This window comes from Ictidomys tridecemlineatus, chromosome 1, assembly GCF_052094955.1.
Source record: "Ictidomys tridecemlineatus isolate mIctTri1 chromosome 1, mIctTri1.hap1, whole genome shotgun sequence".
Taxonomy (NCBI): Eukaryota; Metazoa; Chordata; class Mammalia; order Rodentia; family Sciuridae; genus Ictidomys; species Ictidomys tridecemlineatus.
The window spans coordinates 102,174,498-102,187,887 of record NC_135477.1 but is presented as its reverse complement, the minus strand read 5'-3'; the positions used below and the strand labels follow the sequence as shown (position 1 = coordinate 102,187,887).

The window sequence follows — 13,390 nt, the reverse complement described above, 5'->3', positions numbered from 1 at the left end:
TTTATTAATTAGTGTAAAACCTGATGAGGCAAGTCTCCATATCATATTCTTTGTCTTTTGGAGTGTTTTATCTATTCTTGGTCATTCCTCTTTGTTAAAACATTTGGAATTTTTTTTAATTTCTCTGAAAACATTTTTCGGTTCAAGTGATATTACATTAAATATACATATCAATTAGAGGAAAATTGATATCACAATATTGAGTACTATGAATATGATCTCTTTTTATATTTCAGTTTAATGTCTTTCAGTAATAATTTGTCATTTTCTACATATAGATTTAACATATATTTTGTTTGATTTATTCTGACCACACAGGTTTTTACTTTTGCTATCATAAATGATGTATTTTTTAAAAATATGCTCTTATCAAATACTTTTTCTACATATATTGAAATTATTATGATTTTCCTTTTATTGTTTATTTGGTGAGTGGCACTTATAGATACTCTAATGTTTTGTAATGAACTTCCCAGGGTTTAGAGTTAGGCTGTCTTGGAAGACTTAGATATAATGTTAGAAGTAGAAGTCTAATTGTAAAATTCTTGATTCTCACAATCATGGGAAGGGACTCTTATCACTTTGTGCCTGTATGGACAATAATAATGAGAGCTTTTGGCATATTTTTTTGGACTTTATTTGTTCCTTTTAAATATATGTGACAGTAGAGTGTATTTTGACATATTAGATATACATGGAGTATAACTTATTCTAATTAGGATCCCATTCTCTTAGTTATACATGATGTGGAATTTCATGGATTGTGTGTTGGTATATGAACATAGGAAAATTATGTCCTGTTCATTCTCCTGTCTTTTGTACTCCCATCTCCCTCCCTTCCTTTCATTCCCATTTGTCTAATCCATGAACTTCTATTCTTCCCTCCCCCTCCTTATTCTGTGTTATAATTTTGGCATACTTTTAAAGCATAGGTCTGAGAACATAAATGGCTTAACATTCCACAAAGTGTTATTGTGTTGGCAGCTTCAGTGCTTCAGATTTCATTTTATACCTAGAAAATAAAGTTTGTTCCTTTTTGTAACTAGAGCAGGCCTAGACAGTTGCCATTGCATTTTGGGTAGAGAGGATGAGAGGGACATTTAAAGAGAGAAATTCTTCAAGTGAGTCTCCCTAAAGTCCCCTCCTCACTCCTTTTGCATGGAAGGAAGAGAGAAGAGTGGGTGAGATTATCAAGTCTCCTTCCTTTTGAGACTTCCTTTGGCTATAAAACATCTATAAAGATGCGGGGAGAGAGAGAGAGAGAGAGGGAGCGAGCACGCCAGCCATTTAATTACAGTAAGAGACACCTTCTACCCTGGAGTGTGGAATCATCACTTCAAAAAGAAGCCACATATCTATTGAAAGTCATACTCTATTCTTCCGTTCTTCTAACCCTTGAAAGCCATTAATCTACTTGCATTAATACTTCATTCGTTTTCATTAATGAATAATATTCAAGTGTATCTATATGCCATATTGTGTCATAGACATTTTGGTTATTTCTGTTTTTTAATAATTATGAATAATATTTTTATGAACATTTGTGTATCAGTTTTGATGTGGACATGCATTTTCATTCTTTTGCATATATTCCCAGAAGAAGAATTGCTAGGTCATATGGTAAAGGTCATATGGTAAACCATACATGTGATATTTTCAGGAACTGTTCACTTGTTTCTGGAGTAGCTGTGCCAGTTTGCCTTCCCACCATCCCTATAGCAGGAGTTACATTTCTCCACGTTATAATTTAGATATTAGGTGTCCCCCAAACCTAATGTGTGAGGCAATGCAAGAAGCTATAGAGGTAAAATGATTGGGTTAAGAGAGTCTTAACCTAATCATTGTGTTAGGGGGATTCACTATGGTAACTGTAGGCAGATAGGATGTGGCTGGAGGAAGTCTGGACCTGGAGCCATGCCTTTATATTTTGTCTTTAGGTTTATATTTTGTCTTTATTGAGCAGAATGTGCTCGCTCGCTTTCTCTCTCTCTCTCTCTCTCTCTCTCTCTCTCTCTCTCTCTCTCTCTCTCTCTCTCTCTCCCCCCCCCACCCCCCTTCTTCTTCTTGGTGCCATGCTCCCAGCTGCTTTCCTCCCTCACACTCTTCTCCCTCTATGTGCTGCCTTACCTCAAATCCCAAGGAATGGAGCCTTCTATCTATGGACTGAGACTTCTGAAAACAGGAGCCCTCAAATAAACTTTTCCTCCTCTAATTGTTCTTGTCAGGTCTTTTGGTCACAGTGGTGAAAAGCTGACTAAAATATTTCATGTTTTCATGAGCACTTGTTTTATTTTTATTTTTGATTGTAGCCATAGTGGTATTATGGCATTGTATCTTATTTAGGTTTTGATGCGTTTTTGTAATGGATAGTAATGTTAAGCATGTATTCATATGCTTTTTGGCCATTTGTATTTTTTTTTTGAGAAATTTGTATTCATATCCTTTGCTTACTTTTTTTGTGTGTGTGTGGGGCGGTACCAGGGATTGAACTCAGGGCACTTGACCACTGAGCCACATCCCCATCCCTATTTTGTATTTTATTTAGAGGTAGAATATCGCTGAATTGCTTAGCACCTCACTTTTGCTGAGGCTGTCTTTGAACTTATGATCTTCCTGTCTAAGCCTCCCAAGCCACTGGGATTATAGGCATGTGCTTCTGCACCTGGCTTCATTTTCTCACTTTTTAATTAAGTTATTTGTCATTTTTATTGCTGAGTTGCTAGAGTTCTTTATATATTCTGAATAAAAATCTTTTCTCATAATATCAGAAATTTGTTGTTTAATATTCAGAAAAACATTTGGAAAAGCAGTTGTCAAAGTTTGGGCTTTCCAGAAGCAGATGCTGAGACAGAATTTGGGGTGTAAAATGTTTATTCAAGATCAGCATTAGTATGGGGTATAGCTCGGTAGTATAATGCATGCCTAGCATGAATAAGGCCTGGGGTTCAATACTAAAGCACTAAAAGTAGGAAGAAGAAATGACGAGCACTTGTGAAGGAGGAGAATAGGATTGATTAGAGAGAAAAGTTGAATTTATGTTCAGACCTAATGAAACCTCCATCAACTTGGCAACAAACTCTGAAGCAAATATTGCCCATTAGAGTTTTCCTTCACATTCCCACTTTGTTTTGTCACTGGAGGGTCAATAGGAGAAAGGCATGCCCTTGAATGAGATAGCATTCAGCACCTGAGGCTATCTGAAGTATTGGATATTTGGAATCTGTTGGCTGACTGCACTCCTTGCAGCTGTGCAGCAAGTTCCCCTTGAAAGGACAGCTGGGTAATTTATCCAGTGTCTGCCACATGTATGTTATAGTTTAAAGTCTAGGTTGCATTTTGAATTCACTAAGTTTAGCACTACTAGAGATATTAGTAAGCATGTTTATGAAATGAGAAAATTTGGTGCTGACTTTGTGAATATGTTTTTACCGTTATTTCATGTATTAGCTGTTTTGAAATATAAAGATAGTTTCTACCCTTTTACTTTGGCCTAGGATTATGCACACTTGTATCATTTGTGTGTTGCTGTTTATATTTGTCATAGAATGACATTTATATTTTATCTATATGAAAGAGACTACTGTTTGTTTGACATACTTTGTTTTTCTAAAATTTGGGAATTATTTTGTGCTTGGTCATAACTCTGCCATTTCTGTTACATGATAAAAACTTTATAAAAGACTACATAAATTTTTTTCTTTTGGTAGACTTTATAAAGTCTACAATTATCTTTGTCTTTGTTTAATTTCTTAACTTAATTTTTAGCATTGTCTTGTAGATACTGTATGCTTTTCTCTTGTAGTCTTTTGAGTTTCTGCCTTCTTGTAGCTTAAAAGCTATGAGAAATCTGACCAGATGATTTCCAATTTTGAAACCTATTAAAAAGACAGTAGTGCAATATTCGTTTCTTTTAAAATCTTTTTATTTGATATTTCTTAACTTTTAGCTCTTTATTTTAGATGTTTTATTTCCCAATGTATTATGAGAAACAATGGGGAATAATTTTATACATCTTAATTCTGAATAGCAAACTAAATACACTGATAACAATTTTAGTTGACAGCTTTAGTCTACACATAATTATGATCAACTTGTCTCAGCTCCAAATTGTAAGAACTTCCTAATAGTGGAAATCAGTACATGAAATCTAGTATCTTTATTTTGCAAAAGATCTAAGACTATAGTAATTTTTAATATATATGTTTTGGGGTGTGTGTATTTGTGTGTGTACTGATATGTGGGTACTGGGGGAGAGGCTAGAGAATGAAGATATGAGGCTGGAGCAGACACAGAAGACAAAGCCCAGTATAATGTGGAACCCTGGTGCATAGAAAATGGTAGCTTCCACACTGAATGCTAGAGGTATTGTGATTTTCTTGAGTCACTTTACTTTATAATGGAACTGAGATTAAAAACTCAAATTTGTCTTTCCATGCCTATATCATGTTGCTTGGAAAAACTAAGAAATTATTTTAGATGGCCTTGAATTAGAATCAGTTATTCCTAGACTGAGCTATGCTTTGATCCAAACATAATTGCATTCTGTGTGGTAGTTACCATTTTCTATGGACCAGAGGACCATATTATGCTGTGCTTTATCTTCTGTGTCTGCTCCAGTCTAATGTCTTCATTCTCTCGCTTCTCTCCTCAGTTCCTTTATATCTGTATAACACACATTCCCCCAAAGATATATTTTAAAATCAGTATAGTCTTAGAATTACATATTGTCATATATAAGTTTGAACTAACCTTTACTGATGAAGCACACTGGTTATTTTAATTCTAATTTGGGTGGGTCATAAATCTCTGCTACCAATTTCACTTACTGTACTTTCAAGTGCAAATAGGCTATTTTGAGCTTGATTTCCAGAGTCTGATTCAGTGATCAAGGATGCTTTGAAGACAGACTAGACCCAGACCAATGCTGGGGGCCTCAGAGAATTAACCCAGTTTTACTTGTTCTGCACTATATTTTGTACTTTTGTAAATGCATTCGGAATATAAGGTGGAAAGGACTCCTGGTGTAAAATCACCTATATCTAGTTTGTATTTAATACCTGGCTAAAAACAAACATGGAAAAATGAGGCTTCTGTGTATCTTTCTGAACATTTTATATAATGCTTATGGCATATTTTGAACAAACAGGTTAAATAAATATTCTACTGTTTCATGTTTTGAAATGCTGACTAGATAAAGATTACACATGACAAGTTATTTATAACTTTATTTATACATAGTGGATTCTCTGTTGGAATCATAGAAGGGAAAGATATGATAATTGCTTTGTGTAGTTCACAGAATGAAATTGCAAACTGAGATGTTTTGAATCTAGTTTGTACTGTAACCATTTCTAGGAAACTATATTTAAACAGCAGTGGTTATCGTGAAGTGTACAACATGTCAACTGTGTCCCAATTCACATCAGTAAAAACCTTCCACCACTTTATTCCCGATAACCTAACATCCATCAGATAATTTCGAATAAACTATGTTGAATGCACATATTAATATATATCAAATGTACCAAACAGCCTGCTGGCTGCATTTTCAATAGTGTTTATCTGTGATCATGCAAGTTATAACTCTGAATTTTTATTAGGAAAACTAAATTGAGAATTTATGTTTCTGGCTTAGCTTTACCAGCTGTGCCACAGCCATGGAATGTAACTCAAGAGAGTAAAAAAATCTAACACAGTGTATTAAGAGAGAAACAGACAAATTGCTTTTGCTTCATGCCTACTTGCTTTGTATCTGCCACTATAAGGTTTAGGGCCATATACAATAGTTAATAGTTTCTTAACTTCTAATATGTCATCACTCCAGCAAACTGCTATATGAATTTTTAAATTGTCTCATATAAAATAAGAATAATGATTCTTCAACAAATGTGCAAAGGAACTGAAGAGAAACTTCACAGAGGAAGAAATATGATTGGTCAATAAATATGTGAAAAAATATTCAACATCTCTAGCAATTAGAGAAATGCAAGTTAAAACTACACAGATTTCATTTCACTCCAGCCAGAATGGCAATTATCAAGAACACAAGGAACAATAAATGTTGGCAAGGATGTGGGGAAAAAAATACATGCATACATTGCTGGTGGGACTGAAAATTGGTGCAACCACTCTGGAAAGCATTAATGGAGATTCCTCAGAAAATTTGGACTAGAACCACCATTTAACCCAGCTATCCCACTCCTCCGTCTAAACCCAAAGGACATAAAATCAGCATATGACGGTGATGCAGCCACATCAATATTTATAACAACTCAAATTACAATAGCTAAATTATGGAACCAACCCAGATGCCGTTAAACATATGAATGGATAAAGAAAATGTGGTAAATATATATAACGGAATATTACTCAGCCATAAAGAAGAGTGAGATTATGGCATTTAGCAGTAAATGGAGAACTGGAAAATATATGGTAAATGAAATTATCCAGTCCCCCAAAACCAAAGGTCTAATGTTTTCTCCCATATGTGGATGCTAACTCACAATTAGGGTAGGGTAGGGAAGAATAGAAGTACTTTAGATTAGACAAAAGGGAATGAGGAGAAGGGAGGGAAAATGGGAAAAGGAAAGATAGTAAAATGAATTAGACCTTACTATCCTAAATGCATATATGATTACACAACCAAAGTAATTCTACATCATGTACAACCAGAAGAATGAGAAGTTATACTCCATATATATTTTTTAATATTTATTTTTTAGGTGTAGATGGACATAACACAATGCCTTTATTTTTATTTTTTTTTTATGTGGTGCTGAGGATCGAACCCGGGTCCCACTCGTGCTAGGCGAGTGCTCTACTGCTGAACCACAATCCCAGCCCTCCATATATGTTTAGTATGTCAAAATATATTCTATTTTCATGTTTAAAATAAGAACAAATAAAAAATAAAAGAATAATGATTCTTAATTTATTAGATCTTGAAAGTGATTCTTTAAAATATGAATCTTGAGTATGATTCACAGCATCAAAATATATTTATAATTCTACTTTTGTTAAAGTAGCCATAGTGATATAATTATATTAATCATTCTGTTTAGGAATCAGATAATTTGGGGCCAAGGAAAACTGACTTTATAATTTATATTAGAAGAAATACCAAATTAAGCCTGGTATGATGGCACGTGTCTGTGATCTCAACGGCTCAGGATGCTGTGGCAGGAGGATCACAAATTCAAGGTCAGCCTCAGAAACTTAGCAAGACCCTAAGCAACTTAGCAAGACCCTGTCTTTAAATAAAATATAAAAACAAGAAGGGCTGGAGATATGACTCAGTGATTAAGCACCCCTAGGTTCAATTTCCAGTACCAAAAACAAAAAGAAAAGAAAAAGAAATAAAAATAGAAATACTGAATTAGAAGAGAAACTAAAAATTTTATGAAGCTTGCCTATATATAGTTAATGCAGTCATGGAATTGTTAACAAAGGGCACTGTGTATGATCTTTCATGTATGAACATTATCTCTTTAATTTTTACTACAGGATGGTATTTACAAGCTGATAAAACTTCTACACAACTTGTGGGACATGTTAGGACTGATTCCTGATAAGCACTCCCCCACTTTTTTGTACCAGGGCATTTGACCAGTTAGCCATATTGATACCCAGCCCTGTTTTGTATTTTATTTAGAGACAGGGTGTCACTGAGTTGCTTAGTGCCTTGCTTTTTCTGAGGCTGCCTTTAATCCTCCTGCTTCATCCTCCTGAGCCACTGGCATTACAGGCATGTGCCACTGTACCTGGCTGATAAGCCTTTTAATTATTGCTTTGTTATAACAGTATTGTAATTATCAGTCTAAGTCTGAAATATGTTAGCTGTGGTCACTTGGCAGTTTGATTTTAGCTAGTAAGTAAGCAGAGGAAGTGACCATGTTTGTTTTACTCACCATTACAGCTGCATTACCTAACCTATAGACTGGGATGTATCTCTTCATGGAATATAGATACATTTACTTTATGCTGAATTTATGGAATTTTAAGTTACAAATACACAGAAGAAAAATAGGAGCTACTTCTTCCATGAAGAAGAAGAGAGATTTTAGCTCATTTTTTTGGAGGTTTTAGTGCATGGTTGGTTGGCCCTGTTGCTTTGGGGCCTGTGGTAGAGCAAAGTTGCTCACTTCATGGCAGCAAGGAAGCAACAAGAAATAAGAAGGATCGGGGGACCCCAACATCCCCTTCAAGATCATGCCCTCAGTGATGTTATTTTATTCCACTAGACCCTACCTCCTAAAGTTTCTATCACCTCCAAATAGCACCATTGGTGATGACCATGCTTTTAACACATAAGCCTTTAGGGACACTTCAGATCAGATCCAGATGTAGCAGTTGACTGATATTTTAGGATATTAAGTGCCTCTCTAGAGGTCACAGAGTTGTTATTAAGTGGTGAAGATTCATTTACAACAATTTTGAAAACTATAAGCCAACATATATTAAACACTTAATTATAAATCAGACACTATACTAAATGTTTTTTTTATACTAAATGTTTTATAGTTAGCTTTCACTATGAGGGAGGCATGATTATCATTTCCATTTTACACATATGGAAAATGAAGCACATACAAGTTAAATTATATATCATGGATTCATGGCTAGTTAGTTGGAGAGCCAGAGGGTCCTTTCTCTTATATCACCTGCAATTAAACTTGAGATATGGGCAACATTGGTAATGTCTATTTGGAACATTTATGGTATAAAATATTTATTTTCATTATTATGTTTTAAAACTTTTTACCTATTTGCAGAATAAGTAAATTTTAGATTATTTCTCCAACATTCTGCTAATTACAGAAATACGTTTCTTTTTAAAGATAATCATAAGCTGTATCTTTAAATGGAAACCACAGTTTGCTTTGTGCATAGCAAATCAATTGGGTACCTTAGAGGAATAATCTGTTGTATTTTATTGTCATCAATGTAATTGTTTTATAATTTCCCTTGTAGTTATGGTATAATTGACTAACTTTAGCTTATATTTTTCCATTGTATGTGTTACATGTTTTCCTTTTAAACTTTGGAATAGGAATAATGTTTCTATTCTTGATCATAGGCACCCCCAGAAAAGTAATTTAGTTATACTTTTAATGCCTTCCCTTTGGCCAATGTAGAACAGAACTAGTAATAAATCAAAATTTTATATTATAACGACTTACTAGAGACCATTTATAAAGTATACCATTTATCACCAGATAATGAATTTAACATAGTTTAATTTTTAAATGGGCTAATTTTTTCCTCAAGTTGTGTTTCTAATTATAGTATAGGTAATTCATAGATGCTTTATATGTTTATTTTTCTCCTTCTAACTTCATATTTTAGGAGGAAGATGTTGTGACCTTGTTAATGACACATACTTACTGTTTAAATGAAATTGCAAGTTTTAAAAATTATCTGAAGTTATTTTTTAAGAAAACATTAGTTGATAAGGAATTGAAACTAAATAGTAAATTTGGGTAAATTCAGTTCAAAATACATACAGATTTAAGATGTTGTATATGGTGACATGAGAGTTATAATGTTGACAAAAGCTTGATACCTATATTCCTAGAGCTTTTAAACTATTAACTGAGCCAAATAAATACATAAATAACTATAATGCAAAGCAGGCTATAGTAAGAGCTATGGAATAGTGATCAACAAAGTGTAGTGGCAGATCAGGAGAGGAGATTGTCCTCTTCTAATGGAAGGAGCTAGGAAGTCCTCAAGGAGTAGGTAGGATTTGAGTAGACCTTAATTTATTGCTTTCATTCATTCTAGACTGTCTGAAGATTGATGTCTATTTCCTTGAGCTCTTTAATTTTGTTGCCAATTTGGATAAGCATGGCACAAATCCAGCAGGGAGGTCCAGATGAAAATGAAAAGACTACAGCTCTGAAAGGTACATACTTAATTTGCTTTCTTAGGAAATTTTTATTACACCTAGAAAAGGTGTAGGAATGTTTAGGTGACCTTTCATTCATTTCACTTTTAAAACAGATTACCAGTACCTAAGCTATTTTTAGTTATTTATGTCTCTCACAGGAACTATCATAGTATCTGAGATGTAGTGAATACACAGTGATTTTTATAACTAAGAATTCTTAATGTTCTTTTCGGAATCATGCATTAGTATTAGAACTAACATTGTCTTTTGATTCAAGACTGGTTCCCTTACAATATTTTTGTTGATTGGAATGTCATATTGGGTTAGGATAATGATCTGACTATTCCAGTATTTTGTCTTTGTGGCATTGGCACTAGGGATTTTTTATGTGAGACCCTCCATGTTAATACTTCAGAAGGAATCTGCCTTAGACATTGTTAGGGATTTGAGTTCTAGGATTTTAAAAAATCTGTTATCTAATATACTTTTACTCCTAAAAGAAATATACATTTTTTATTATCAAATATTTCAATGTCTATAATTTGTCCATGATCTGATTATCTATGTAACCTGTAAAAGGTTTCAATGTTTTAAATCCATATAAGTTTTCAAGGCTTTATTTGGTGGTGAAAAAAATGTTTTGAGGGTTTTCTCAATGTTCAGATGCCAACTTTTAAAATTTAGTTTGCTTTATGCTTCTATGATAGAATATAACAGAATTGATATTTTATAATAAACAGAAACTTATTGTCTCAGTTCTAAAAGCTAGGAAGTCTAATACCAAAGTGCTTGTTTCTGTAAAGAGCCTTTTTGCTGTATTATCCTTTGGAGGAAGGACCAAGAAGTAAAAAGGGCCAAACTTACCCTTTTATAACAGTAGTAGTCCTATATATAAGAGTGGACCCTTTATGGTCCAGTCATCTCTTAAAGATCCTATGTTTAAACACCGTTAAAATGGCCTCTAAAAACATCATGAACTGGCAAATGATAGGATTCCCTTTTACTTGATTTAGTGTAAAATCTATCTTTTCCTCAAGTGTTCCAAGATCTGTTTCATAGCAGATGCTCCTGCTAGATATATACTATATAGATATGGCTATAGGCTGCTTCTCTGAATCCTTGGCTGCTGTCCCTACCTGAGTGTTCTCAAGTGGATAATAAAAATACCTCAAGAATTTTTCCTACTACCTTATTTTACGTCTTATTATGAAACCTCAAGCAGATACAAGATTAATCGACTAGTTTCTTGGCTCAACTTATTTGTCATCTTGACTCTGGGTTTAGATGTAATGATCTGTTCATGGAATTATATAAGTATCTCTTACCCACAAAAATGGAAAATGATTAAGAAGGTTACTAACTTTAGGTTTTCTAGACAAATTCTCCTCACAAATGTGAGATGATGATGGGCTTTGGATTATATTGGTAGCAAGGGAATGATTAAGAAGTGACACATTCTGGAAATGTTTTGGAGAAAGAGATTACATTATTTGATGATGTATTAGACATGAGCCATTTGAGAAAAGCTTCACTTTGAAGCTTCTTATCTTAAATAGGAGCCATTAACATTAATTACAGTGAGAAAACATTGGAGAAAACAAGTTGGAGGTGCTCTTGGTAAATAGCAAGAGTTAGATTTTGAATGTGTTATTATTAGATCCCAGGTAAACATCAAAAGGGGAAAAGTTGATTTGGTGATTTGGGGGAGAGTTTAGGCTAAAGATACAGATTTGGGATTTCTTAGCAAGAAATAATATTTAAAATTCTGATCCTAATTGAGATCACCCAAGATGTTAGTATAGCTAAAAAAAGAGGTCTGAAGATTAAGCTCTGGACACCTTGACTTTGAATCAGGAAGATAAGGAGGAATCACCAACAGAGGCTTAAAAGGAATTTCTAGTGAAGAGAAGAACCAAGGGCAAGAGAGATCTTTAATATCAAAATTAAAAAAAAGGAGTAATTAATTAAGTATATGCTGGTGATGGGTCAGATTAGATGAGGACTGAGAATTTACTTTTGGATTTGACAATATGAAGGTCATTTGTGACCCTTATAAAGAGCTGTTTCAGTGAATTGATGGAAATTAGATCCTGAATGGAGAATTTTAGTAGAGAATGAAAGGAAATTGAAGGCAGCTGTACACAACTCTATGTATGGTTTTATTTCATCCACATATGCTGTTGGGAATGATCCGTCAGAATAAGGGATAATTTAGGATCAGTGACAAGGAATGTTCGTGAAAGTTTGCAACTAAATAGATAGGTTTCCCACCTAGGTAGATTTTGTGCATATTCAGCCTTACTTGATAAGAAAATTTGATTTCCAAGTTGTGGTTCTAATTGGTTCTCCCATATTGTATGATGTTAGAATGATTTGGGGAATTTTAGAGGTAATACACTGATGTCAAAAGAGTATAAATAGTCTCTAGACAAAGAACTGTCTGACTTAAGTTCAGATTTTTCCTCTTATAATAGTGCAAGTTGCTTAATTTCTCTGAGTCTTTATCTTCATTTGTGCAGTAGGAGTAATAATTCTTAGTATACATGGTATTATAAGAATTAATGGAGTCAAATTGAAAATATATTAGGTTCTTGAACAATATGGGTTAGAATTTCATGGGTATATATACATAACATGAATTTGTTTTTGAAATATAGGGGTATTTGAAAAAATTTTCAAGTGAACTATATATCTAAAAATACCAAAAAAAAAAAAAAACACCAAAAAAAAGTTAGGTATGTCCTGATCACTTAGACTATATGTAGATAATAGTCTGTTTTATCATACACTGGTGTAACACATGCACACATAGAGTGTACATGGCATCAGTTATAATGTGAAGAAAAGTGTAAACAAATATAGAGTATTGAAATCTAACTATATAAAACTAATTGTAGTCCATACTGTACTACTCTTTTAATTTTGTAGCCACCTTTGGTTGCTATTTGCAATAATCTCAAGTGTTGTATCTGCATAAGATTCCTGTGGCACTAATGATATCTGTGTGAGTATTTAGTCTCCGGTAAATTGCATTAGATAGTAAAAAGACATTTCTCCATACTTCTTGAGCATTTTTCACACCATATAACATATTGGTATGTGTTAATACATATAACACGCAAAATACCTATCAGCACTGCCTGTACCAAGCCCAGAACATGTACAGCAGCACAGGGAGTGGTGGCCCTGGCAGCCTTCCCTTAGGAGTGCCTTCATATGGGGATATGAAGGTCATTACAAGGCAAATTTGAGGGATAGTAAAAATGGTTCAGTGCAAGAAACAGATATGTTTTAATTAAATAAGAATGGTACCAAGGAAGATGTATTTGTATACCACTCTGCCATAAATAATAACTCTAGGAAATACTTTTATGGTGTAGTTGACAAAGAAATGGGGAGCTTAATGTTATTTAAAGCAAGGGTGCTGAGACAGCAAAGGTTGCATGCTCCGGTAGAGTTCCAGTTCTAGGCAGTAAAGAAACAGCAGATTGTAACCATTAT

The 13,390-nt window shown here is 33.9% G+C and overlaps 1 protein-coding gene across 18 annotated transcripts in view; it reads left to right on the top strand.

Annotated features, from left to right (window-relative positions):
• Window positions 1–13,390, top strand: part of Arb2a (ARB2 cotranscriptional regulator A) — a 446,980-nt gene that overhangs the window by 28,214 nt on the left and 405,376 nt on the right. For 12 of the 18 annotated variants that reach the window (XM_040273173.2, XM_040273174.2, XM_005326163.5 and 9 more), the window contains one exon: window positions 9,784–9,904. The exons of the other annotated variants lie outside the window; for them this stretch is intronic. In XM_040273173.2, the coding sequence (XP_040129107.1) occupies window positions 9,799–9,904 (106 nt within the window). In that variant the 5' untranslated portion in view covers window positions 9,784–9,798. Of the gene's footprint in view, window positions 1–9,783; window positions 9,905–13,390 lie in introns of those variants that run through there. 18 annotated transcript variants of the gene reach the window in all.